The sequence below is a fragment of the Molothrus aeneus genome, chromosome 16, assembly GCF_037042795.1.
Source record: "Molothrus aeneus isolate 106 chromosome 16, BPBGC_Maene_1.0, whole genome shotgun sequence".
Lineage (NCBI taxonomy): Eukaryota > Metazoa > Chordata > Aves > Passeriformes > Icteridae > Molothrus > Molothrus aeneus.
In genome coordinates, this window is record NC_089661.1 from 14,309,009 (window position 1) to 14,335,384 (window position 26,376).

Consider the following 26,376-nt stretch of genomic DNA (forward strand, 5'->3'; position numbering starts at 1 on the left):
GGGCCGGGGAGGGGCGGGGGGCCCGCCGCTGTCACCCCTGTGCCGTCACCCCTGTGCTGTCTGTCACCCCTGTGCCGTCACTCCTGTGCTGTCACCCACAGCTCCAGCCCTGCCTGCCGTGCACCCCCAGGTGCTTCCCTGCGGTGTTCCCTGTGTCCCGCCACCCCCCATGAGCCGAAGGATGGGACACCCCAACACCGTGCAGCGGGCAGGGACATTTCCAGGCACCCCCAGAACCCCCCAGGCAAGGCCGTGTCTCCAGGCCCTGGCACAGGCTGAGCACGTTGCTGCTGTTGTGGGGAGCAGAGCTGGCCCTGTCCCGCCTCGCGGCAGAGGGACACCACCCCCTGTGCCCAGAGGGATTTTGGGGTGCTCAGGAGGGAGAGCAGCCAGGGGGTGAATGGTGCAGGCAGGGGAGTGGCCGTGTTTTCTTCATTCATCAAATCCCAGTTAGTGGCCGGGCTTGGCCAACCGGCCCCAGGGAACCTGCACCCCCTGGGGCTTCGGGGGTTAAATCCACACACCCCAAATTGAGGAAGAAGATTAGGGAATAAGTGATCCTACTAAATTCCTCGTGATCCCAAGCCATGGGAAAATGGGGCGAGGCAGTGTGAGTCACCCTGGAGAGGAGCAGCACAAGGGGAGTCAGGCAGGAGGGCGAGACCACCAGCTGTGGGCAGAGCAGCCAAGGAACAGCACGGTGAGTCCTGCCAGGAATGCCAAGACAAGTGCCAGGATGACCAGGAGAGAGAGGAGGAGGAGGGTGGGCTCACCAGAGGGTGGTGGGTGGGTGAAGGGCCTGTGGTTACACTCGGATATAGTTCAGGTGTTGTTCTGCACCTACCTGGAAGGGACTGGTGAAAAAACAGTCTGTTAACATCATTGTTACCAGTCTAGATAGTTTTTGCTGTCATAATTTGTTACTGGTCACCCAAAGAGGATTTGTCACAGTGGGGGATCTGGGTTTCCATGGTTTTGCTGCTGGTCCATGCTGAATTGCTGCTGTGGGCTGGTGATGAAGGTGTTGTTCTGACACACTGACATCAACAGCAAACTTGGGGTTGGTTTCTCTGGTCGAGGTGGTTTCTGTGAGGTGCAGCTGCACATGCTATAGAGAAGGACTTTATATTAATTATAAATTAATTCATCTAATCTAGCTTTTCACACACATTTTCTGTACAGTTGCTCACAAAGATTTTCACTTCTCTTGAGCAGCAGACAACAGCTCTGTTGTGATTCCGGGTCTTGGCTTGTGAGTGATGGACAGCACCTCTTCTTCCCCTTCCCCCTTCTCTGCCAGCTGCCCCACGGAGCAGCCTGACAACGCCACTGACCATGACTACTACTCTGGCCTGCAGAAGGCCATGCACATCCTCTCCATGGTGGTGTACAGCATCGCCTGTTTGCTGGGGGTGTCAGGCAATGGCCTCGTCATTTGGATTGCAGGCTTCAAGATGAAGAAGACGGTGAATTCCATCTGGTTCCTCAACCTGGCCATAGCTGACTTCATCTTTACCTTTTTCCTGCCCCTCAGCATCGCCTACACAGCCCTGGGCTTCCACTGGCCGTTTGGGAAGCTGCTGTGCAAGCTGAACAGCACCATGGCCTTCCTCAACATGTTTGCCAGCGTCTTCCTCCTGACGGTGATCAGCATCGACCGCTGCGTTTCTGTGGCTTTCCCCGTCTGGTCTCACAACCGCAGGAGCCCGGAGCTGGCAGCCAGGATCGCGCTGGGGACGTGGGTCCTGGCTGTCCTGCTCAGCTCCCCGTACCTCGTCTTTCGGGACACCCTGGTCAGCTCCAGGAACGTCACCAGCTGTTACAATAATTTCGCGCTCTCCGATGATTACACATCGGAGGCGACGCGCAGGCTGTGGAGGATGCGGCACAAAGCGATGATCGTCACGCGGTTCTTATGCGGGTTCCTCATCCCCTTCATGGTGATTCTCATCTGCTACAGCGTTGTGGCTGTCAAGCTGAAAAGAAGGCAGCTGGCCAACTCTGCAAAGCCCTACAGAATCATCATTGCTGTCACAGTCTCGTTTTTCCTCTGTTATTTCCCATATCACGTCTTCTCCTTGCTGGAAATATCCAACAACTCTTCCAGCCATGAGATGAAACTGGCCCTTTACATAGGGATCCCCTTGGTTTCCAGCCTGGCTTTCTTCAACAGCTGCATCAACCCCATCCTGTACGTCTTTGTGGGGCCGGATTTCAAGGAGAAGTTTCGCCAGTCCATCCTGTCCACCTTTGAAGGGGCCCTCAGCGAGGAGTCGGTCCTGGGCAGCCTGACCGGCCGGCGCAAGTCCAGGTCTGCCTCAGAAGTGGAGATCCCGAGGGTCTGAGCAGGTGCTGCCGTGGAAGGGGCTGTTCTTTTCTCTGCATTTTCCCTCATTTCAGAGCTCAGATCATGGGACTGGGGACTGCACAGGGCTGCACATGCTAGCGAGGTGTGATTTTGTGTTTTGGAGATGTCTCAAATATGCTGTGATTTAACACACAATGGGGATGGAAGAGCTCTCTGGAGCTGCAACAAGGTGGGTCAAAGTAGCAGCATTTTACTCCTTGTGCCTTTTGACTGTTGTGTATGGAACCTTTATAGAAAGAGGGTTAAATGCAATGGCTGTATGTATTTTTGTAGGGAATGGAATAGTGACTAAGACACTCTTCTCTCCTAAGACAGGACAAATCAGTGGTCATGCTGCTGTTACTCAGATTTGATGTATTTCTGAGCAATGCTTGTCTCTGTGTTTGACATGCTCCCAGCCCTTAAACAGCAGAGATGTGATATTTTGTGCTGTTGGTGAATGAATATTGACCCCCAATAAACTTGTGTAAAACATACCCATCCTGTTGTGTTGCCTGTGGGATAAACACTTGATCCAACCTGACCGAGCAGGTTCATCTTTGGTAACAGAACAAGCAGATAAAAAGATTAAATATCTAGAATTTGGAAACAAACCACTGGTATTAGCAGCAGCTCTATGAGTGAGGCACACAGGACATGACCTGGGCGTGAGGATTTGCCTGAGGCACATGGATCTGATTGCCAGACAATGCTTATGGTTTATTTGGGTTTCAGACCTTTGGGTACATTTGAAAACCAGTGATTGAGAGAAGAAAGAAGAACAAGTGGCTGAGCTGAGTCTGGCCAAGCTTCATGTTTGTAAACTGTCCAGGGTGAAGAAGGTGGGGACTTTCTTACAGGCTTCATAAGCCTCTGGACCCCTTAGACTTTTGTGAGTAGAAAATGTTGGTCACGTAACAGGGAATGAGAGCACTGAGGTGTTGTCATTCCCTGCCCATCCTCAGCGAGCAGTGACTGTATCACACCTCCCTCTCCTGCCCTACCCAATTTATCTGTAGATTAGTCCAACCTACCAATTGTCCTGTTCATCCTGTCAGAAACCTGCCTTGGAGCCTCCCTGCTCCAGTGGCTGGAAAATCTCTGGCTCCCAGCCGGATTGTAGGAATTTACACGTACCTCACTATTCTGCATGGATGATGTTATGAATGAGAGCTGTCACTTGAACATCTTGGGGATTAATTATGGGTCTGCTGGGCCATGCAGTATTGAATGAAGGTCATGATCCTGAAGGCACACAGGCACATTCATGCACAAACCCGCTGAGAACGGGGAATGTAACACGACCATCATACGTCAAACTTGAGTGAACAGAGAGATTTAACCTTTGTCACAAATTGCTGCCTGTCATGCAGATAAAACTGCAATGTTTGCCATGCAGCACGTAACTCTGGGGCTATTTACTTGCTCCTGATGGTAAACTACAGCATCGATTGCCATGTCAAGGTTTTGCAGACCCAGGTTTGCTCTTTCTGGTTTTCTTTATCTGTTTGCAGAGTCCACATAATTCCTTGTGACAAGAGTCTCCGTGAGTGTTGGACCAAGGCTTGGACTCCTGGCTTGCCTTTCTCCTCAACCCTGGCAGCCTCAAAGGTCAGGGTTTGAAGTGTTGACCTGGTTTGTGGTAGGAAAGAAAGCAGAAAGTTTTCTGGGTCATTTGGAGATCCAAGGTGGGTACAGAGTCCCATGGGACAACATGATTTAAATGAGGGAGTGTCTGGGTGATGTAAGGAATTACCATGGAAAAGCTGTAGGTAACGGAGCAGGATAAGCTTGGACAGAGACTGATTTGTCATCCTGGGTCTGATCCCTGCCCTTTGTGCAATGGGAAACCATGCTGACAGCAAGACAGGCCAGGCTGCCAAGGCACTGCTTCCAAGATAAATCTCCCATTGTATCGAGTTCCCTCATGTTCAGACTATCTCATTATCACGAGGATAATTGTCAGTCCCTCATTCCCAACTAGGAGGCAGTTCATTCTCTCTGATATTTCCATTTGCCATATGCTTATCAAGAAAAGCTTGAACGAAAAAAAGGGGGAAATACTTTCCAACAGGCAATCAGAGGAGGCTGAATGGCTGCTTTGGCAGCTGTGCCCCCTCTGACGCAGCTTTGCTGTCAAGGCTCTTTCAGATGCCATGGGAGGAGTGGAACAGCCTGAGCCCCTCCAGTATTTGCAGTCATTGAGAAAGGTGCTGAACCCACTGCCTCATTGGTCCTGCAGAGGGGCCGATCCGACAGCCCCGCCCCTGCAAACAGCGGGCTGGGATGGGCAGAGCCGCTGTCGTGCTCGGGGGGCAGGCACCGAGGTGTGTGTGGTCCAGGCATGGGGAGCCTTAGCTGAGAGAACAAGCGAGTTTTTAGTGAGCATTTAAGTCAGGGATCTCACCACGAGCAGCTGTTGCTGCCTTGCTTTGGAGGAGAGACTGTTGCAGGTGGCTCTGGAGCCAGGAGAAGCTGCAGAGATGGCAGGGAGGAAACCAGCCAAGGAGAATGTAGCAAGCAGTAACAAAAGAGGAGAAAGTATTTTCTCCCTGGGACCTGGATGAGATCAGGGAGATAAAAAATGGGCTCAGAATAGTTACGAGGAAAGAGGAAGGAGTGGGAGCTAGGACAGCCTTAAGTACTATCAGCAGGATAGTGAATGCAAATGAATGGGAGGGACACTGCAGCAGGTGAGGAAATTCTCATTAAGAAGAGCTTAATGAGACAATAAAAGCCTCTGGGAAGCCTCACAGTTCCCACGCCTCTCCTCTGGTGAGACTTTCCTGGTGAGTAAAATTTTTAAGTGTCCCAATCTTGAACTTGGGGGATTGACTTGTTTGATAAGGTCAAAGGTAGTGCACAGGGGTATGAGAGCAGAACCTCTTCCAGAGCTTGCTGGAATCAGGCAGGAAATAATGCAGTGAATTAGAGGAGAGGTTCTGGTAGCAAGCTTCTCTGTGAAGATGTTGGTAATAGTGTCAGTAGGTGGGGTAGGCTGAGTCCTGAGTAAGGCTCAGCCTTTTTTTTGGTGTAGCAGCAGGGTGAGGGTCCCACTGCCAGTATAAGCATTAATCTGCTCTCACTGGTCCTGGTCAGAACCAAACTGGGGAGGACACAGAATACACTTTGCTGCTTCCCTACACCTCTTCCAGCTCCTTTTTAGTGGATGGGCCAAGGCTGGTATCAAACCTTTCTTTGCACCTCACAGTTGTGCCTACAAAGCATAGGACCTGCTCTCATACACTGAATTCTGCTTTAAGCTACAAAGTTGCTCTGCAGTGACCAAGTCAAACCCTTGCTGTGCTCACTAAATGCCTGCACAGGGCACGGTGCCTGTGTGCTCTTTGGACGGGAGCTGCAGCTTAGTGAGGCAAATTGCAAACCATGCTGGAACCCAGTATGGGTAGGACAAAGGAACACAGCACTAATTAGTGTTTGTCATGGACTGTGTAGCTGTTCAAATTCCCTAAAATAACATGATTTCATTGTGCAGTCCAATAAATTTTGCGTAAAGGCCAATCAAAGGGCAAACCACACCTGTAAACACCAGGTGATTGGTGTGAACAGGATCTTACACAGACTTTGCAGGACAGAGCTGCCCACACACAGCAAAGCAGAGGCTATGTGAGAACCAAACAAGAGGAACCACCACCATGGTGGTGCAGTGCTTGTCCAAACCCTCACCCTGATATCCAGCTCGAGCCATCTGTCTGTGCAGGACCTGTCACACTCCAGGTATTCCCACAACTTCTTGTCCCCTTGTTGGAGATAACCCCGTGTCTGTGCTGGGGCTGATGTGGCAGATCTGTTAAACATCACAGACTGATCCGGAGCTGGGAGCGCAGTCAGAAACAGGAAAAAAAACCCTGCAGGGAGCCTTCAGTCAGAGCTTTGTGACTCAGGGGGAACAGGGCTGTGACAAATGAGTCTGTGCCTGTTTGCCACAGACAGCCAAGCAGTAATGTTTGATAAAGCAATGAGTGCTGTCTACTGCCACAGCCCCTCACACAGAGAAGATGTAGTTCCCTGCTCCAGGACCTTTATTAAAGCATTTTGCTTGCCAGACATGGGGAATGCTATTTCCAGATCACTCCCGAGATATGATAAAATTACACCTTCCTTCCATCAATTCCAAAATGCATTTATAGTTGGTTTGAGTTCTGCCTCCCTAGCTGGGTCGTATCCAAGGCAGAATCTTCTGGAAATTGGACACAGTTGTTGTCCCCCAGGCAATAAAGCTGAAGGCAGGGGAGCAGGGAGGTGATGGCTTTTGGTCTGTGCCCAGTGGAGGTGTCTGTGTGCTGCAGAACCTGCCTGCAGGCTCACAGGGGCTGTGTAGGGTACAGGATGTTTTTGGGATGCCTTTATTAGTTGGGAGAGACCAAACCTATCCACAGGGCTCTGTCAGGATGAATTCAGTGTTTCTCTGGTGCACCATGTCTGATAGTTCTCACCGCTAGCTGGTTTGAGAGGAGAGCTTTAATATCCTTTTTTTTTTTTTTTTTAACAGAAACAACTCCAAACAAACAAAAGCCAACCTGGTTGAGCAGTGATGGATGGAGCTCAGGAGCTGGGCTGACAGCAGCATTTATCTTCTCTCAGGTGATGGATGTAGGCTGTCAGTCAGCCCAGCACAGGATGAGCAGTGCCCTTCACCTTGGCTGGACCAGGTGTGGCATGGGGGAGTTTTTTTTGCACATCTCTGCTTGCCAGGGTCACATCTGGATCAAGAACAACAAACCTCTGTGACCCAGTGTGTTCACATCCAGCAAATTTTCAGAATTCCTTAGATGGCTGCTAATTGAATCATTGCAAATGAAACAAAATCCATGTGCTCATCTTGCAGCAAGTGTTTGTTGAACTCTTAGTGTTTGAATAGAGTATTGTCAAATTAACAAATCCGTCTCCCCTTGGGAGCTGAGATTTAAACTGGTGTTCCTCTGATCAGGAAGACAGAGGTGGGAAAGAAATTGATCTTTTTTTCTCCAAGAAAACAAAGGCAGTAGCCTTATAAAAAAAAAGGATCAGAAGACAGGATCACTTAGTTCCTGGTCCTGTGGTTTGCTTAAGCAGTGTCAGGAATTTGGGCAGCACAAATCAAACAGTCAGCAAATTCTGAGTGCCCTGGGGTACTGAAAAATGCTTCTGGGGAAGGCTGCTAATTGCATTATGGTTCAGTGCTTCACCATGTGTTGTTTCTGGTTGTTCTGCATTAAACTGCTCTGCCACACCAGCCTGTAGCGGGATCCTGCCAGGGACATTGATGGTAAGAGAAATCTCTGCTGCTCTGTGAAGAGGCCAACAAAAGGCTCACCCCCCCCTTCCTTTTTGTCCTGAAAACCCTGAAACAAAAAAAGAACCTGCTTGGGTCAGTGATCCTGAATTGACTGTGTGGAAGCACCAGCCTGGAAGCAGAAAAACATGGACTGGGAATGATGGGGGTGGCAAGGGACGGGACTCTTCCCTTACACCTCAGTGTAATTTGGGAGAGGATGTAGGAAAGGCAGAGGATCACTGCAGCATCTAAGAGGCTTGATGGCCTCTCTGCTCACATATTTCTAACAGATGTCCTGGCTTTGGGAGCCTGCAAGTGGAGTGCTCAACATCTGCTCCACGGCTCCATGTTAAATGGCTTTTCCTTCCCCAGTGCCAACTTTGCTGAAAAAAACAATCAAAAAAGGGAACTACCAAGTCTTGGAATGCATGAAGCAAGAAACAAATGTGAAATCTGGGGAAAACGCTGGCCCGTGAATATTTAAAGTGGAAAACACAGCTTGTAGTGGCAGAAACAGGGTTTCAAACTATGAATTTAATGTTGTCTCTTCACAGTCATGTTTGGTGAGCTTGCCTGTGGCTTTTCCTCCTCTTTTTATATTAAGGCCAGCGTGGGCAGAAATATCTGCTGGGATGATCAGCCTTGCTCCAGTGCACCCTGCAGTCCAGGAATAAGCAAATTTAATTGCTTTTTGTGAGAAAAGCTGCAGTGGCAAGTACCTGATTTGTAGCTTTATGCTGAATGCTAAAATTCTGATCCACAAAATGCTGCTCAACTTGGGCGTACTGAGAAGAGTAATTTAAAACAGGTTCTAACTGCGCAGTCTGGGGAAAAAACATGGTGTTTGGGTTTTGTATTTAAAGGAGGGATGTGTGTCTGAGTGGGATGACTGCAACTTCCTCAAAGCAGTTTTGTCATGGGTGTCTTGGGATAAAGCTTTTTTTCTTTTTAAGGAGAGTGACTGAAATAAGAGCCTCATTTTGGATGTCAGAAGAATCTTTGTGCAGTTCAACTGATGCATGTGGCAAGGAGAGTCCTGAGAGGACTCTGGATAAATCATGTGTGCTTTTGACAAGGAACTGAGAGGCCACTAGATAGTTTCTGTTCTTAATTTACTTTGTAGAAATGCCTCTTTTTCCATAAACACTGCTGATGGCAAAGGCCAGATGGTAGCTCAGTGGGGATGGAGTCGCCCTTCCATCCCTCTCTGGTGGGGATGCAGATGTGGGAAAATTATGGCACCTTATGGACATCACTGCGTTATTCCACATGGATTTTGCACCGGGGTTAAATTTTGGTGGGGGGCAGCTGAATTGTGGTGTTGGTGTCCCTCCATCATCCCAGTCCCCTCAGCTTCCCTTTTTATTGCAAAGGTCAACAAGGCTCATGATGGATCTAGAAAAATGTATTTTATAAGGGATGGCTGAGCTGGGTTTGTTTACTATGGAGGACGCTCAGGGCCCTTATCATGGTCTCTAACTCCCTGAAAGGATGTTGTAGTGAGGAGGGGGGCTGGTCTTGAAAATGGCCTCAAGATGACACATGGGAGATTCAGATTAGATATCAGAAAAATTCTTTTCATTGTCGGTGTGGCCAGGCATTGGCATCGGTACCCAGGGAGGTGGTGGAATCACCACACCTCGAGGTGTTGGAAGAGGCACCCGCATCTGGCGGTGGGTGATATGGTTTCGTGGTACTGCTGCGTTGACGGTCGGACTGGATGATCCTGAAGGTCTTTTCCAACACTGACGATTCTAAAATCCTAAAACTCTGAGACCCCGTCCCGATGCCACCGAGCACGGCGGGCTGAGGGGGAAGATGGCGCCCGCTCCCCTCAGCGCGGAGGGGGAAGGGGGGGGGCGTCGCCTCGGGCCCGCCCCGCCCGCCCGCGCTCCCTCCCTCACGCCCCGCCGCCATCTTGCCCGCGGAGCACCGGAGGGGTTGAGCTCCGCCGCCGCCTCTGCCTCTCCCCCTCCTTCCCCTCCGGCCGGGCCGCCTTCTCCCGGGGCCGGGGGGCCGGAGCCGGCAGGTAAGGCATTCAGCGAGGGGCGCTCCCGCCCGCTCAGCCCAGTTCAGCCGGCTGTGTGAGGGCAGGACATCCCCCTTCCCCACACGGGGTTCCGACGCTGAGGAATGGGCTAGGTCGCCCTTCCCTCAGGGGATGGAGCCCCTCTCCTGGGCTGCCCCTTCTCGGGGTCGTTCGGGCTGCCCGCAGGTCCCACAGGTGAGGGGCAGCGGCTGGGGCTGCGGCGTGCCCGGGCCGCTCTGGGGCGGAGGGATGGGATCCACCGGGGACACGGGGCCTGTGTGACCCACCTGGAGCACCCGAAGCACTGCAGGGAGGTGTGGGCTGGAAGGGTCTCTTAGCCCACGGGGATCGGTGAGTGTGGAGGGACGGGAAAATTCCCTGTGGGGAGATTGGGGAGAGGGTGCAGATTCCCTCCATCCCATGGGCTCCATTCCTTATCCCGTCCAGTTATTCCTGCCTCTGTTGCTTTCTGTGTGGACATGCTCAGTTGATGGAGGCATAAAGCCATGTGTGCCCAGTAATTGTTGTGCTCATCATGATGTGTCTGTGTAATCGTGTGCAGCCCAAAAGGAAAGGCAGGTGTTTGTGCTGCAGCCTGTTCTGTGCTTGTGTTCAACCGTGGAAGGTTGGCCCACCTCAAACCAGAGGGTTATTGTCCCATGTACCCCTGTGGAGTCATGCCTTTGCACATCTAATAAAGTTTTGTGAGCTTGCTTTCATCCCAACACCTGTTTGAAGGTTGATATATCCATATTGCTCTTGAAATGCAACTTCCCTGCCCACACACACCATAGCCCACTTGTAGCTGTTGAAGTACATCCACAAGAAAGTCCTTGACCTATAATAAAATGAAGAGTAATGTTCACTGTTGCTTGTAAATCGGTATATTGTGGTGTAAAGTGTACCCTCAGCAATAGTTGGGAACCAACAACTCATCTTTTCAGATCTCTTAATCAGCTCCCCATTTCCCTAATCTATGGAACAAAGAAGACACACAACTGGATAAAAATCCCCCTTCTGAACGCTCTGTGAATGCTTTTAGTAACACAGAAGGTTGCCTCCACTCTCTTCCCATCCAGGCACACAAGCAGGGTGCTCTCAGGTGCTGTTATACCTAAAAGCATTTCAGGTTCTTCCCTCTGGTGGAGCTGAGATGGATCTTGAACACCATCATGAATATTTGATGGGTGATGGCCATTAGTTGACAGCTGGGAGTTGCAGAGAGTGAATGAGCAGCAGAGCAGAGAAACACCAGCTAAGAAATGGGGGTTTTTTTAGATGTTTAATTTGAGAGGGATACAGGTCTTGCTTTGGGGGCCCCTCTGCTTTTAGTGCAGTGAAACATTCAGACGTGCTGGGCGCCGAAGCTGTCGCTCTGTGCACAGTTCTGATGATGGGCAGGTTTTCATTCATGGCAGCTGAGCACAGCTCAGCCTTGGCACCAGCAGATTTGTTGTTAGGAAGTTCCTGACTTGACTTTGGCTCTTCACAAGAGTGAATCGGGTTCCTGTGACAGAGTTAAACTGAGCCAGATTGTCTGGTTGTGAAGAAGGTGTGAACGAGTTTCATTACGGACCTAGCCAGCTGTTCCTGTAAATACAAAGTTCTTTGTTGTTGTTTTGGAGTACTTAATAGTTGATACATCATCAGCTTTTTCTAACCAATTAGGTGTGACAATGAGATAATTCTGTTTCTCAGCAGGGAGATGTTTACCAGGAAAGAACTTACTGATTTAGCTGTAACTTCTGTTTATTTTGGTTTAAATCATGCCGCTCATATTTAATATTTCCAGTCTCCTACATAATGCTGAAATGGATGATGAAGGATTGGATTATTTATGCAGCAGAGGTGAAGTGCAGCAGGATTTTTAGATGAATGCTGCCTCCCTCTATCCAGGGCTGCTGGTCAATGGGATCTTTTTTCTTTTCTTTTTATTTGACTAAAATTTTATAGTAGAAGTAACCACGAAAATGTGATTTACAAAGAATAATAAAAACATGGAATCCCATCAAGTCCTTGGTGAGATTAGTGGTTTGTGCCTTTATTTGAAATAAAAACCAAATTATACTGATTTCCTCCTGTTATTTTTCTCCTGTTTTCACAGGAGAAATATTGCTGTCAAAGCATGACAACAGCTGCTTCAGCAAGTGGATTTGCTGTGCAAGAGGTCATTATTTACAGCTGCCAGCTTTATTGAATTCTTCCTTACCTTTCATCCTTATTTGTAAGTTTATAACTGCAAAAGTACTGGGAAGAGATTCAGCTTTGGAAATAAACTCTTCTAGCCAGGGCCCAGGAGCTCTTTTTAGCTCAATTCCACCCCAGACTGTCTTTGTGATTTTGGCAAAGTCAATAAACGTTGCTCAGTTCTGGAAAATGAACTGGACAAGGCGATGGAAAAAAAGTATCAGTGTTACTGGATGATAGCCTGAGGAAAACAGTTAAAAAGGACAAAAAAATGGTGCAAGAACGTTGTCTTGGGGGATCTTTGGAGAGCTCTATGGCAGCTGTGAAAGTGGGGATAACAGATTTTAAGGATGCTGGAATATCCAGGGTTCTGGGAGACTGCACTTTCTAAACAGAGCAAATGTCTGTCTGTCTGTCTTGTTTTGTTTTGTTTTTTAACATGGATTTAAATGACTTTTGATCTCTTGCAGTCTTTCAGAAGCGGCAAAAGAACTTAGGGTTGATGTTTTGTGTGCCATCCACTGAAATTGGGGCCATCATGAATATCACCAAGGGTGGGCTGGTGCTGTTCTCAGCTAATTCCAATTCCTCATGCATGGAGCTGTCCAAGAGGATTGCTGAGTGAGTAAAATCTGCAGGGAATCTTCCCATCTTTTGGGGTATTCTGATGGGATTTGTTTTACTGGACACTTCTTTTCCTCCTATTTAAGGAAAGTTACAAGGGAAAACTGCTATGATTTGCAAGAATATGGAGTTTGCTCTATAGGAGAGGATATTTCAACAGCTCAATAACAGAGAGAGTAATTTGTGTTTGAATTGTTCCGTGGCAGGCTGTGACTGGCTGCAGCATTTCATAGGGAACACGTGGGATAATTAATGTTTGCATAGTGATAAATCATCATGGCAGAAGTTTTCACTCCTTGTAGTGGGGTATTTTTAGGCAGGACAGCTAAATCCCTCCTGCTCTCTGTATATTTTGGATGGGAACATTTCTTCAGCTTCAATCCATGCAGATCTGTAGCAGAACTTTTAGGACTTAAGTACATTTTTACTGTGCTAATTAGGATGCCTAACATTACTGGGAATATTAGACAAGATTGATTTCTTCCAGAGGCTTATTTACCCAAAGTTAGGTGTGCTAGGAGGGGAAAGGGGAGTGCAGAGGAACTCGGGTTATGTGTAGAAAGAATTTGGGCCTGAGTGCAGAGCATACTCTGGTCTCTTTGTAGTGATGGGGTGTAGCTAATGCTGACAAGGAATAAATACAGCAGATATTATCCTTCCATTATCCATAAAATAGTGCTTGCTACTCTTTCCTCTTCACTCTGCATTGAATTTTTTCTATAGATAAGAGTGATTTAAAAGCAGTATTTTTAAGTGTTGTGCACATGTATATTGCCACATGTGTGTGTGCATATATATATATATAGGGCAAGAAATATATTAAAAATTACAAAATGTTACATTTTTACAGCAGCATTTTTTTTCCTGCTGCTTGTTCTGAGCTTGGCTGGAAAATAAGTTTAGCATAGTCTGCAGTGCAGCTTTTGGAAATTGTTGGTGCTTTTTAAAGAGGTGTTCACTGTAATTCCTGGTTTTATGGTTTGGGATTTTCTTTCCTTGGTTTTCTCCCACAGAATGCAGACTTTTCAGTGACTCTTGCCTTATATGGGATTTACATTGGATTTGCCCTTCCTCTCCCCTTATTCACTTCTTCTTATTTCTGTTCCTGCAGGCGCTTGGGAGTTGAGATGGGGAAGGTTCAGGTTTATCAAGAGCCAAACAGAGGTGAGCATTTAATTAACAAAACTGGAAATGCAACCTGATTTGAATGTACTGGTTCCCCTTTTCTTAGACTCTAACAAGAGATTTGCTCTTGCAAATATTACATCTTTCTCTTCTTGGCAGAAACACGAGTGCAGATTCAGGAGTCTGTGAGAGGAAAGGATGTATTTATCATCCAAACAGTTTCCAAGTGAGTAACTGTTTAAAGGCCCTGTGCTGGCATTTGATCTGGGCTGTCCATAGCAATGCTTCTGTTTTCATTTTTAATCACCTTTTTTGTTTGTGATGCAGTATAATAAGCTTATATTAACTAGGTAGAGGCTTGTGGAGAGTTTTGGGTATTGGTTTTGTTGGGTTTTTTATATGTACACAAAGGCAGCTTTGGCATAAGGTAGCTTCTGCAATTTTAATTTTTAGTGACTATAGCAATAAAACCTTCCCCCTGGTCTCTGCATTCCTTCCCTAAGTGTATTCTTTTGCTTATGTCAATCTCTTTTAAATTCTTCTCAGCTCCCTGTCTCTAGCACCATCACAAAGTTAAGATGTAGGAGGAATGTTTCCTGGGCAATGTGTCCTGTGATTCAGAAATTCTTTAATTTTATGTGAAAAGAACTTTACAAATGCTAAGACTTTTTTTTTTTTTTTAATGGCAGCAGAAATGTAGTTCTTAGCTGATGACCAGTTTACTAAAAATATGCCCTCTCTATGTCTGCTGGGTGGGAATCCTGTGGTGAATTCAGGATTTTGATGCAGCAGCTACAGGAGCAGATGTTTCTCGTTGCAGGGATGTGAATACCACGATCATGGAGCTCCTGATCATGGTGTATGCATGTAAAACCTCCTGTGCCAAAAGCATTATTGGAGTCGTTCCTTACTTCCCCTACAGCAAACAGTGCAAGATGAGGAAAAGGGGCTCCATTGTCTCCAAATTGCTGGCCTCGATGATGTGCAAAGCTGGTGAGAATGTGGCTGTCCTTAAATAATCACAGCAAGGGGGGCTCCTGCTGTCAGCTTCCAGGTTTAGAGAGATCTGTACACAAGTTTGGACCCTGTTTAAAAATAACTGCCAAGCTTTTCATGTGTTTAAAACCTACGTAGTAAAAAGGAGAATGTAATTAGACATGTTTCTAAATTATGAGTTCATAAAAAACCCAAATTTGATACAACCATTTTACCTCGAGTTGTACTGAGCTGGCAAAATGAGTCTGCTGTGCTGGGCTGCTTTGGGCTGTGGTATCCACCTCTCATAAAACCATCCTTTGCCTTTCCTGCAGTCTGGAACAGTTGTGCCTTGTCATTTCTATCTTGTTTTTTACTTGTTGGATGAATGCACTTTGTCCTTTACATCTGAGACCATGTGGGAGAATGAGATTATTCATTTTCACAGCCTTCAACACATTTTCTACTTCTTTCCTTTCACTCCCATCCCTGGGAAAAAGCAGGCAGTTATAACAAACTGTGGGATCTGGGCTGTTATTTTGGGAGAAGTGGTTTTTGATTAGGAGCTTGGCCCATTTTTCAGGAGTTCAGAACTAATGAGCGTGCCAGGATCTTGCTGTGTGGCACAGGACAAATCAATGCTTCCATTTTGTCCTGTGTCCAGTGGAGAAGGATCTTGCCTGCCTCAGTGTGGCACTGCAGAGTCAGTTATGTGCAGTGTTCTGAGGTTCTTTTTTAAAAGTCACTCTGGAAGCTTCAAAACACATTAATGCCAGTGTGCTTAAGAGGGACTAAAATTAATTTATTGTGTATTTTCACTCAGTGTTCTCAGGCAGCTTAGAGATTTTCTGAACAAGCTGCAATGAAACTTAGAAAAAGAAAGTGTCTGTTCTCTCTTCTTAATGTGCTTCTCTGTTTGTCTCACTATTTTATTTTAAAGGACTAACTCATCTTATTACCATGGATCTACATCAGAAGGAAATTCAGGGGTTCTTCAATATTCCAGTTGATAATTTGAGAGCATCTCCATTTTTACTCCAGTACATCCAAGAAGAGGTGAGGAAGGCCTGTTATTACAGTTGGGTTTTTTCATTCTTTTCTGTCGTGTCTCAGGCCATCTGAAACAAATCCCTCTGAAAAGATTAACTCTTCAAACTGAATTTTTAGGGGAGAAGGGTCGTGTTGGGGCAGGGAGTGATGTTGGGAACTGTTGGTTCTTCTCTTCCCCACATTTAACTTTTGCTTTCTTGAAGAGCTGATGTTTTCTTACTCATGCAGCAGTGCTGGTTTTTCTCTTAGATGTATTCCCCTAACACTGACAAAAATTAGCATTTTCTTGTTCTCAGTGTCCTCTTCCTTTTCTATTTCCAGTTTCCTTGACATTTATAGGAAGGGCTGCTTGTGTTGGCATCAATTTAAATCACATAATAAGAAACACTTTGGAAGTTGTAAACTATGAGAGAGGCTGTTGGTGGTGCTCTGAAAGTCAGGCTGGTGGGTGGAAATCTCGCTCACTGTTAGTTCAGACTGCGTGCCTTGACTTGAGGAGCTTAACTTGGGATGTTCTGTGCCTCCCTTTCTCCATCTTCTTTTTATAAGGGTTTTGAGAAGTGCTACTGGTAGATTGGCCTGTACAAAATGTGCAAATGATAATTGTAGGTATAAGATGCACGTTAAGCCTCTGACTAATGGTAATTTGGAATAAAGCAAATGCTTTCTTCCTGATGAGAGAAAGGGTTTAGCTCACTCTTGCTTCTGAATCCAAGCTATTTCTTTTTATAAAGCTAGGAATGCCTCAATTTAAAAAACAAAACACACCCCACCCCACCCCCTTAAAGAAACCCAAACCAACATGATTTTGTTATGACAGTATTAAAATCTATTTGAGTTCCTCATTATAGTTTCATTTGGTAATAGAGTCAAAGAGGATGGCAGAACAAAACTCCAGGCTTTGCCACAGTCATTCACCTGCTGTTCCAGGAAAGAAGTATTGCACATTGTAAGCACTTCCTAACTTAAAAAAAAAAAAGAACAAAAGTGGAAAACCAAACACACAGACACAAGACAAGTTTTGCCTTTATGTGTTGCTTGAAACTGTGGTTTATGGTCAATAACAAGATCATGATCCTGATTTGGTCTTGAAGCACATTTTGATTCCTGAGCTTTCAGTGGTTTACACAGAATTTTTGCAGCTTTGAGTCTGACACTGCTGTGCAATCTAAAAAGTAGTGACCATTTGTAGAGATCTGAAGTATTGTAGAAAAGTTTTAAAAGATACTTTCAGTTCTTCATCCCTCTGCTCATCCATGAGGGGATTTTCTAAAAGCAGAGTGAACTGCATGGATCTGATCACGTGGGCTCTGTACCTTCACCAGCCAGATCTTTTACCTGTGCTTGAAACTTTGAACCATTGCTGCTCAGGGGGAATTTAGTATTCACCTCCAGTTCCTGGTGGCCACAACTTGCTGGGTATCCTGCACTGGGATTGCCAGAGCTTTGAAAGCTCTGGGGCTCGTGATGGGATGTACTGAGGAGCATGAAATGGAGTCCAGCTTGATAGGAATGAAAGTCACTTAAAAAACATCTCACTGAAAGTTAGGAGAATGAGGGCTTGTAGTTGTTTCCTGTTGGAAATTTATGCCTAGATGTGAAGGGAATCACTTGCTGTTCTGGGATGAAGACAGTGCAATCAGTGAAATTCCTGTGATATAAAATAGTTGGGTGTTTAGTTTGGTGTGCTTGGCAAATGTTGGATACTTGGTGGCTTCTCTCTGCTTTTAGCAGGTGTTAATCCCAGAGTGACACAGCCCTTTGTTACATGGACATGTTGACACCTCAGAGTCTTTGGGATGACATTTCTGACTTCATTTTTGAAGAGCTGAGAACAAATTTGTTAATTTGGCAGAGGAAAAATGAGGCAATGGTGTCTGAACTAGATCAAAGCCTTTATTATGTTGAGTGACAGGCCCTGCCTTGTCCATACCTTCCATCATGTTAATCTTTGTAGCCTCTTGTATAACTCAGTGTTTGTCAGGGACAGAACATGCTGAATTCCCAGTTTATAGGTGGAGTTACCAACATTGTGGATTATTAATGTTGCCTGACGTCCTCAAAAAAAATCTTACTTTCTGTTGGTTGAATCCTTGCCCAAATTCAGAACTTATTATTTCTTTCCCATGCCTACTTCAGGTGGAGCTTTTGGCAATAATCAGCCAGTGCAGTTTGTATATTGTGGGTCAGATTGTGGAAGAACTTACTTTGCCTGTGTTGGCAGAAACCCCAAGTATTTCTGTGCTCTGGAATGGGTGTTTGGTATCTGACAAAGCAGTGAACTGCATGACAGGGTGTCATCCCCACAAATCTCTGAATTCCATCCCTAACAGATCAGTTTGCAGGTATTTAGTGAAGAGTCTTCCATCCCTTACACTGGGATGCTGAGGACTGGACCTGCTCTGGAGGACTTTGCTTGGCTCAGGACTGTGGTTTTTGGCTAGAAGGACAGACAGGCTCTCTAAGCTGCTCTCCGTAGAGATGGATCATCCCAGGGCAGCACAGGGAAGGAAAAGGCTGAGTTTGCAGGGAGTGGGGTAAAATGGGATACCAGAGGAAGTGCACTTGGAGTTGCTGTTGGAAAAGAGAGCTGGAAGTGTGCATGTGGAATGCTTGGGAAGTTACAAACCAATGAATCCGATGTGGAGTCACTGTTTGCAGGGAAAATGGAGATGAGGATAAGAAACTTTGGAGAGATGGGGACTAAAATGGGGATCAGGAGTCTGGAGTGAAAAACCATATGAGATGGGGCAGGGGCAGCAAAGTGAGGAGCAGACTGTGCTTGTGGAGGCTGTCAGACAGCAGAGGGAAACCCAGACTGCTGGGCTCATCCCTCTGGTGCTGTCAGCATTTCAGCAGCATCCCCTGGTGAGAGTTTGCAGTGCTGTGAGACTGAGCCTCCAGCATCAGTGCAGGCCTGTGGAAGTTTTATCCCTTCCCATGGTCCAGAGAGAGAATCAGTGTGATGAGATGTGATGTGATGTGATGTGATGTGATGTAGCCATGTGATGTTTCTTGGGGTACTCTATAAGACAATAGGAAGTTGTAAAATGCTGGTTTTTAGTCATGAAAGACAATTTAGGTTGAACAGGAAACTTGAATTTTGATGGTTTCCTGTTTCTTTTAACACTTGTGGGTGTAATGCTGATGTCCTAAAGCGGTTATTTTTCTGTCATCTGTACTGTAAAATGGAGTTTATGAAAGGTACAGTTTGAAGTTAATACCTGAATTTTCTATATGTGTTTTTACTGAGCTGCCAAGCCTGATCATGTACCATGGATTCTTGAGGTTGCTTTCTTAGGTAAAATGTTCAATGCTTAAAATTCTGGCAAAATAAAGTTCTCTGATTCTTACTGAGTTTAAATTTGTCTAAAGATATGAAGTGGACATTGCTATCTGTTATTTACTACAGATACCAGACTACAGGAATGCTGTAATTGTGGCCAAATCTCCTGCATCTGCAAAGAGGTGGGTAAGATCTGCTCTCTGCCTTAGAGCAGCAAATCTCTGTCGGGATTTTGTTCTTAGGATCAAGTAAAGGACAAATATTCCATAATTAGAAGATGAAGCCTTCACACCCCTCCCTATTCTCCTCTGTCAGCTGTGTAGTTTTTACATCATTGCTGTAATCCTAATAAATCTAAGGAGAGTAAAAAAAAAAACAAAACAAAAGGATGTGGTAAATCAGTGCAGTGCTTATGATTAAGATTTTTAATCATGTTATATTTGTGTGCATTTACATTATAAATCTGCTGTAAATGAGGAAGAGTGGCTGGAAGTGTAATGCCATTAATCCAGATGAGTTTATTAATGTGGGCATAACCAAGAACATGGCTGATCAGATCCTGAACACAGATGGTGAATCTGGGTTTGCTGTTTGAGATGATTGTGATTGTCAAGTCTCTGGTGGTTGAATGACTGTTCTTAATCCATGAAGCTTTTTAGTTGACTGTTCCTAACCTGTGGAATTACAGCGCTGTCAGCAGCTGCTGCAAGAGCTGGATGATGGTTTAAGAGAGGCTGTATTTGCTGTGGTGACAAACCAAGAGTTTGTTGAAAAGATATTTGGACTTCCATGCCAATGAATTCTGATACTCTGTGTTTTCCCTATTTTCTGTAACAAACCACCTTTTGTCATCTTTTTTCTCCAGCAGTACTTTTTGTGATTTCTTTTGTTTTGGCCAGGTAACTTTACATTTGTTTCTTTTCCATTTTCCACGGTGTCAGTGTTGCCTCTTGGGTGGAGGCAAGGGTTTGTTGCAGCATTTTAATGCTTATCCAGTAATTGTCAATGCCAGCAAATAGACAGATGAGTTGCACATCATGCAGTGATTTGTGCAGGAGAGGATCCCAGGATGTATTGTTTAGCTTCTTCACATGCTCCTATGAGTATTTAAGGACAGTATGTGAAGAGTTACATTGCATTGGGAGAGGGATAATTGGATGGTTCAGCTTAATCCAGGCTGAAAACAATCTAGGAAAAGACATTTGATGAATGCCTGCTTGTGAAAAAGAACCCTTGTGTGTTGAAGTTCAGAATGTCTCTGTGGTTTCTGAGCTCACTGGGAAATTAATAAATCATTTGGCTGTTACTCTGAACTTTATTCAGTTTAATACTGCATTTTAAGGTAATTAATAGAGTTTTATTGATATGATTATTCCTGCTAAGTCATAACTGTTATTGTTTGTAATAATAATTACCTGTAATTAACTACTTGCAAAAATATTGCAACTGTATGATAACCACAGGGTGGAAGAGTCTTCATTTTTAATTAGCTGAGTATCACGATGGGCAAATTATTGTCTGGACTTTGTATTGTTTGGATAGTGAAGTAAGGCTTAAGGACAGAGCAGGTGATTCAGGCACTGCTCTGAGGTGCTGATGTTAGAGCAGAGTGAATCACTCTGGATTTGCTGGGCTTGCTTGGACCACAGGAGACTTGGATGGGTGCTTAGGCAGGATCCCAAACCTTGGGTGTGCAAGGTAAGGTGGCATGGATGTGCTAATTGGTATTTGCTGCTTCCAGTATCTGGGATGCAAAATCCTATTTTCCTGACTCTCTGCTTTTCCCACTCCCCCAACTAACCTTACACTTCTTTACAGAAATTTCTCATTTTAGTTGAAGAAATACTGGAGTGTGAAGGAACTTCATGTCAGCTAATTAAAAAAATCCAAGCTGTTCAACTCCCAAGTGTGGTTTGTCAGGCAGAATGATCATCTGGATCCCCTTTTCCATAGGGTATCTCAGGTTATGTGTCAGCAGGTCAGGGATATTGGCTTTATTTACTACTAAATAAATAGGTGAACACTTATTTTCTCTTTTTAAAGGAGTATTTTTTTCCCTATTAAATGCAGACAATCCAGACATCAGGGCTGTTCTTGGTTACTGTTGGATGTGTCCTGCTAAAGCATGGGATCCCTGAAGGCTGGGAAGTGTTATTTTGGCTCTTGGGCAAAGCAGAAGGGAGCAGTCAGCATTTTGGGACTTGCAGCATTCATCCTGTTGCTTTAAGGCCCATATGGGCCCTTACTCTGACTTTTACAAACCTGATAAAAAAAGATCCTGAGGGGCAACCGATTTCTCTATGAATTCTCCTAAAATTTTAAGATTGTTTGACTTCCCTCTGAAACATTAGCAATAAAATGAAAAACAAGTTAGGGTTGTACACAGGTGGGTTATTTGAAATGTAACCTTTCCCTGGTATTTTTAACCCTTTCCCTGCAGGGCCCAGTCGTTTGCCGAGCGCTTGCGGTTGGGGATCGCGGTGATCCACGGGGAAGCTCAGGACGCCGAGTCGGACATGGTGGACGGGCGGCACTCCCCTCCCACAGCCAAATACGTGGCTGCCATCCACCCCAGCCTGGAGATCCCCAGTAAGTAAGTGTGGGGGGAAGGTGTTACCTGGTGCTTTTGTGGGTTTAGGGATTGGGTATGGCACGGGTGGATTGGCTAAAAGGAGTGGTTCTTCACAGAGGGGAAAAAAAAAATCATCTTTCATAGTGGGGAGAAGATGGTTCCTGTCACCACATTTCTCCTCACAGAGAAAAGCAAGGCACTATTCTTCCCAGGAATATTTCTGGGTTTCATATTCTCTGAACCTCAGAGAAAGGAAAAATAATTCTTATCATTTGCTGTGCCTGTGTTTGTGCAAAAGTAGAATGCAATATAGAAATTGTTTACCCAAAGTGATGGTGTTTTATTTCCTTGGCCTATCAGGGCCAAGAGTGTGTGTGTGTGTGTGTGTGTGTGTGTGTTGTTGGGACTGTTGGCTGACAGTCACAAGTTCTGTGCAGTTATGTGCAAAGTTAAGTGCTTAGCAGATTCAGTTTAGATATAATGTAATATAATATAGAATAAAATAGTATAATAAAATAATTAATTGGCCTTCTAATAAAATCAAATACAGCATTTCTCTCCCTCTCATTGGGGGTTCCCTGCAAATACTATAGATTCCTTGTTGCTTGAGTGTGGATGTGACCCACAGCTGCACCACCAGAACTGCAGGGCATAAACCCAGCATGGGTGTCAATGGGTGACTGAACTGGTTGTGTCTGTAAGCCACTCTGTTTCTGTGCTGAAATTAAGAGTTAATTGAATTGGTAAAGAATTCAGGTATAAATGAATATAGTTAATATTTTAATTAAGTTTAAAAAATATTTATCTGTTAGAATCCTGCTGGTTTTCATTCAGTAGTGGTGTTGAAATAGTTGCTGCTTCATGTCTCTAATAGTGGTGACCCATCAGACATTTCCATAGTTCAAATAAATTATATAAACTTCTTCTTTTCTTTCTTCTTTCTACCCCTCTGAAAACATCTGCCATTAATCAGTGCTGATTCCCAAGGAAAAACCACCCATCACAGTTGTTGGAGATGTAGGAGGAAGAATAGCTATCATTGTGGTAAGTGAGATGCCCTCAGTTCTCATCAATTCTATCAAACATGTCAAAGTTGCAGAAATCAAGTAGCTGTTCTGTGTCAGCCACTAAACTTTGGCTGCTGGTGGGCTTCTGATAGGATGGGGCAGCACTGAGCACCCTCACAAAGCTGCCTGGGAGCTCTGAAGGGATCCATTCTGGAAACAGCAGGACCTTGTTTCCATGAGCAGAGCAGGTGGAATTCTGTTCAGTGCTTACCTGAAGGGCTTCAGGTGCTGCCTGCACCCCACAGGAGGAGGGGAGAATCCCCCTGTTCCCACTGCTGGGTTTGGGAATGCCAGTGAGGCTGAGGTGATGGATGTGCACTTGCTGGAACAGGTCTGGAGGAGGCCACCAAGATGATCAGAGGGATGGAGCAGCTCTGCTATGAGGAGAGGCTGAGAGAACGGGGATTGTTAGCCTGGAAAAGAGAAGGATCTGGGGTGACCTAATTGTGGCTGTCAGTACCTGAGCAGAGCCTGCAAGAAAGGTGGAGAGAGATTATTTATAAGGGCCTGCAGTGACAGGACAAGGGGGAATGGCTTCAGACTTACAGCAGAGTAGGGCAGATTGGATAGAAGGGAGAAATTTTTCTCTATGAGGGCAGCTGTGGCTGCCCCATCCCTGGAAGCATTCCAGCCAGTTCTAATGGGAGCTGTCCCTGCCCATGGCAGGGCTTGGAATGAGATGATCTTTAAGGTCCCTTCCAACCCAGGCCATTCTATGATTCCTTGATGCACTTTTCTCTGGAGCAGAGTGTATCTCTGGGTTTGTCAAGGAAAAGAACAATTTTCTGATAGTTTGAGGTTGGTTACACCTGTTCAAGCTGTGCTGTCGGTCAGGTGTGCTGTGTTGGTCTGTCTGATGTGGTGAACCCTCAGTGACTCTGGGATTTTGGCAGGATGACATCATAGATGACGTTGACACCTTTCTGGCTGCAGCTGAGACCCTCAAGGAGAGAGGGGCCTACAAGATCTTTGTCATGGCCACCCATGGCCTGCTGTCCTCAGATGCTCCCCGGCTGATCGAGGAGTCTGCCATCGATGAGGTGAGTGTGGGCTCTGGGGCCATTTTCTCCTGAATTGGTTATTGACATATGCTGGCATTAAGGATTTAGATGGGAGCTTCCTGCTTCAGGCTTTCTCACTGTGCAATTGTGTGCTGGAATATTAGCATCCACATGTCTTTAAACCAGAGCAGTGGGAAATGTGGGCAGTGGTGAGGTGCTGGACTGTCAGTATCAGCACACCTTTCTCTTCAGTGGGTGGGGTATTTCTGTACCTCCTCTGGATCTGTGTGGCGGAATGAAGGAATGAATGAAAGGAAGGAGGGCCAGTGCCATTAGTATCCATGGATACATGGAACCTGTGGCAGCACATGGCCCTTCCTGACACTGGGACCCTGACAGTAATGTAAAATGTTGTTTTGTCAGCCAGGGTGGTTTGGCGAGATCTGTAAAACTCCTTTCACCCTTCCAGTATAAAAGGTGGAAAACAAAAGAGCTACATCTTCCTGACCATTTCTTCTTCCTGTAGGTGGTTGTTACAAACACAATTCCACACGAAATACAAAAACTTCAGTGCCCTAAAATCAAGACTGTGGATATCAGCATGATCCTGTCAGAAGCCATTCGCAGGATCCACAATGGGGAGTCCATGTCCTACCTTTTCAGGAATATAGGAGTGGATGATTAAAGCTTCTTCCTCTAAATAAACACCCGGGCCAAACTGGACGCGAACAGAGAACGAGCTGTGAAGCGTTGTGCTTTCCTTAATATTTCCATTGAGCCACTTCTTGTTTTCTCTTGGTTTAAGTATCAACGTAGAACAGTTTTTAAGACAATTTTTTTTTTCCTTTACAGGGTTTTTTGGAGTTGGGGGGGTTGGTGGGAATAAACGTTTTACAGAAAAACTGTTCTAGTTGCTTTTAGGTTAGCTGCACTATACACGATGGAAAAATCCCACAAAAAACTTGAGGCAAGAATTTGGCTTCTAAATTAAGCATTCCTTTTCCAAAGCTGCTTGCTACAAGTGCTTTAAATGATAATAAAATGAAGTGACTGTATCATATTTGCATTTTAAAAGCCAAAAAGGTTGTACTGTTGTATGCAGTCCAGTGATTTTGTAGGAGTGCTTTTATAGAAAAGCATATGGAATATGCACCTGTATTTATTTTCTGCGACAAAGAATAAAAACTTGTTTTGTGTGAGCTTTCTAAAAATGCTCATGTGCTGCTCCTTTGTTTTCTAAACTGTGTGTCCTTAAATATGGTCAGGGAGCCACAGGGACTTGCTCAGACCATGGCACAGATTCCCAGAGAAGCTGTGGCTGCCCCTGGATCCCTGGAAGTGTCCAAGGCCAGTTTGGATGGGGCTTGGAGCCACCTGGGGTAGTGGAAGGTGTCCCTGCCATGGCAAGGTTTTGGAATGAGATGATCCCTCCCAACCCAAACCATTCTGTGCCTCTTTGACTTGGAGATATTGTGGGGGATGTAGGTTCCAGCTGGTAAAATCCAAACCAGCTCATCACAGGTAAACTGGGGGTGTTTTTTGAGGTTTCTTGCCTGCCCTGAATGCGTGGATGAGCTAAAATCTACGCCACAGAGCAGAGCTGAACTTGTCCAGGTTTGTTTTCCCAGCCCTCCTTGGGCAGGTGTGGGTGGAATGGCCGGCTGGCTGCCAGGCAGCAGCTCCCAGTCCCAGAGACTCCAATTCCTCACCTGCTGCAGAGAAAACAGTGGTGGAATTGATGAGCATTTCGAGGCTGTTTGGTTTCATCTTTCCATCATGTCCTACAAATGAGTGTAAAGCTTTTGGCGTGTTCAGAAGTGAAAATTAACCTTTGTTGACACCGTTTCTATGTTAGAGACAAACTTCCAAGGACTTTGGAGGGTTCATTGACTTGAAAGGATAAAACCAGGTGCTTTCCTTAATGTTAATGGATACACCAGGCTGATTTATTGACACGTGTGGGTACTTTGGATGTGTTAATGCAGGTCAAATTCCAGCTGAGCACTGAGGGGGAAGGTCGGTTCCTCTCAGGGCTGTGCAGAGCTGCTGCGGCTCCTTCAAAGAGAGGAGGAATGCTGACCTGACTCAGTGATGGGCACATTAACTGCACCGTGTTTATTTTATTAGTGAGACCTTGTGGAGGTGTGCTGCCACTTGGCAACGAGCCAGATGAGTGTCCAGTGCAGCAAATTGATGGCTAAGTACCCCAAAATGAGGGATTCTGAGGTGGTTTCCTGTGCCTGTCTCATGCTGTCTCCTCTCCTTTCAGAGGAATTGCTGTCTTCCTCTCTCCACAGCTCCCTGACAGGAGGATGCAGGTGAGGGTTGGTCTTTTCTCCCAGTTAACAAGAGGAAACAATCTCAAGTTGCACCAGGAGAGGTTAGGTTGGATATTAGGAAAAATCTCATGGGAAGGGTTGTCAAGCGTTGGCACAGACTGCCCAGAGCAGTGGTGGAATCACCAGGGATTTAAAAACAGTGTAGATGTGGAATAATGCTTGGACTCAATGATCTTAGAGGACTTTTCCAGGCCAAATGATTCCATGATTCTGTGATCTCTTCTGTGGGGGTCTCTCCTGGTCAGCCCTTGCTGCCATGCCAGGCTCCACCTCAGGCATTCACCCAGCTCCTGTTTGAACTTTGCTTTAAAACACAGAAAACCCCAACTTTGCCTGGTTTCGTGCAGTTATACAATTATGATATTGATGAGGGCTCAGGAATTTGGGAACAAACTGCACCCACAAGGCTGGGCTGCTGTCCTTTGGCTGTTGATAGGGTGGTGGAAAGGGAGGGAAGCATGTGAGGCATCACTCAGACATTTTTCAACCCTGCCCA

At 45.8% G+C, this 26,376-nt stretch overlaps 2 protein-coding genes across 3 annotated transcripts; both read left to right on the top strand.

The window, feature by feature from the left end:
• The first annotated feature begins 1,187 nt into the window (after positions 1 to 1,187).
• On the top strand, positions 1,188 to 2,345 carry LOC136563595 (chemerin-like receptor 1). Its single transcript, XM_066561065.1, has one exon. The coding sequence runs from the start codon at positions 1,260 to 1,262 to the stop codon at positions 2,343 to 2,345; it is 1,086 nt and encodes a 361-aa protein (XP_066417162.1). The 5' UTR covers positions 1,188 to 1,259.
• A 7,199-nt stretch (positions 2,346 to 9,544) lies between these two features.
• Positions 9,545 to 24,755, top strand: PRPSAP2 (phosphoribosyl pyrophosphate synthetase associated protein 2). 2 transcript variants are annotated; one of them, XM_066560883.1, is made up of 12 exons: positions 9,545 to 9,654; positions 11,759 to 11,878; positions 12,312 to 12,462; positions 13,577 to 13,629; positions 13,750 to 13,816; positions 14,411 to 14,583; positions 15,506 to 15,621; positions 19,028 to 19,083; positions 21,342 to 21,490; positions 22,447 to 22,517; positions 23,434 to 23,580; positions 24,068 to 24,755. In XM_066560883.1, exons 3-12 carry the CDS (start codon positions 12,344 to 12,346, stop codon positions 24,224 to 24,226), a joined length of 1,110 nt encoding a protein of 369 aa, XP_066416980.1. In that variant the 5' UTR covers positions 9,545 to 9,654; positions 11,759 to 11,878; positions 12,312 to 12,343; the 3' UTR covers positions 24,227 to 24,755. The 2 variants fall into 2 exon arrangements, with proteins under 2 accessions (XP_066416980.1, XP_066416981.1); XM_066560884.1 differs by lacking the exon at positions 11,759 to 11,878.
• Positions 24,756 to 26,376: the final 1,621 nt, after the last annotated feature.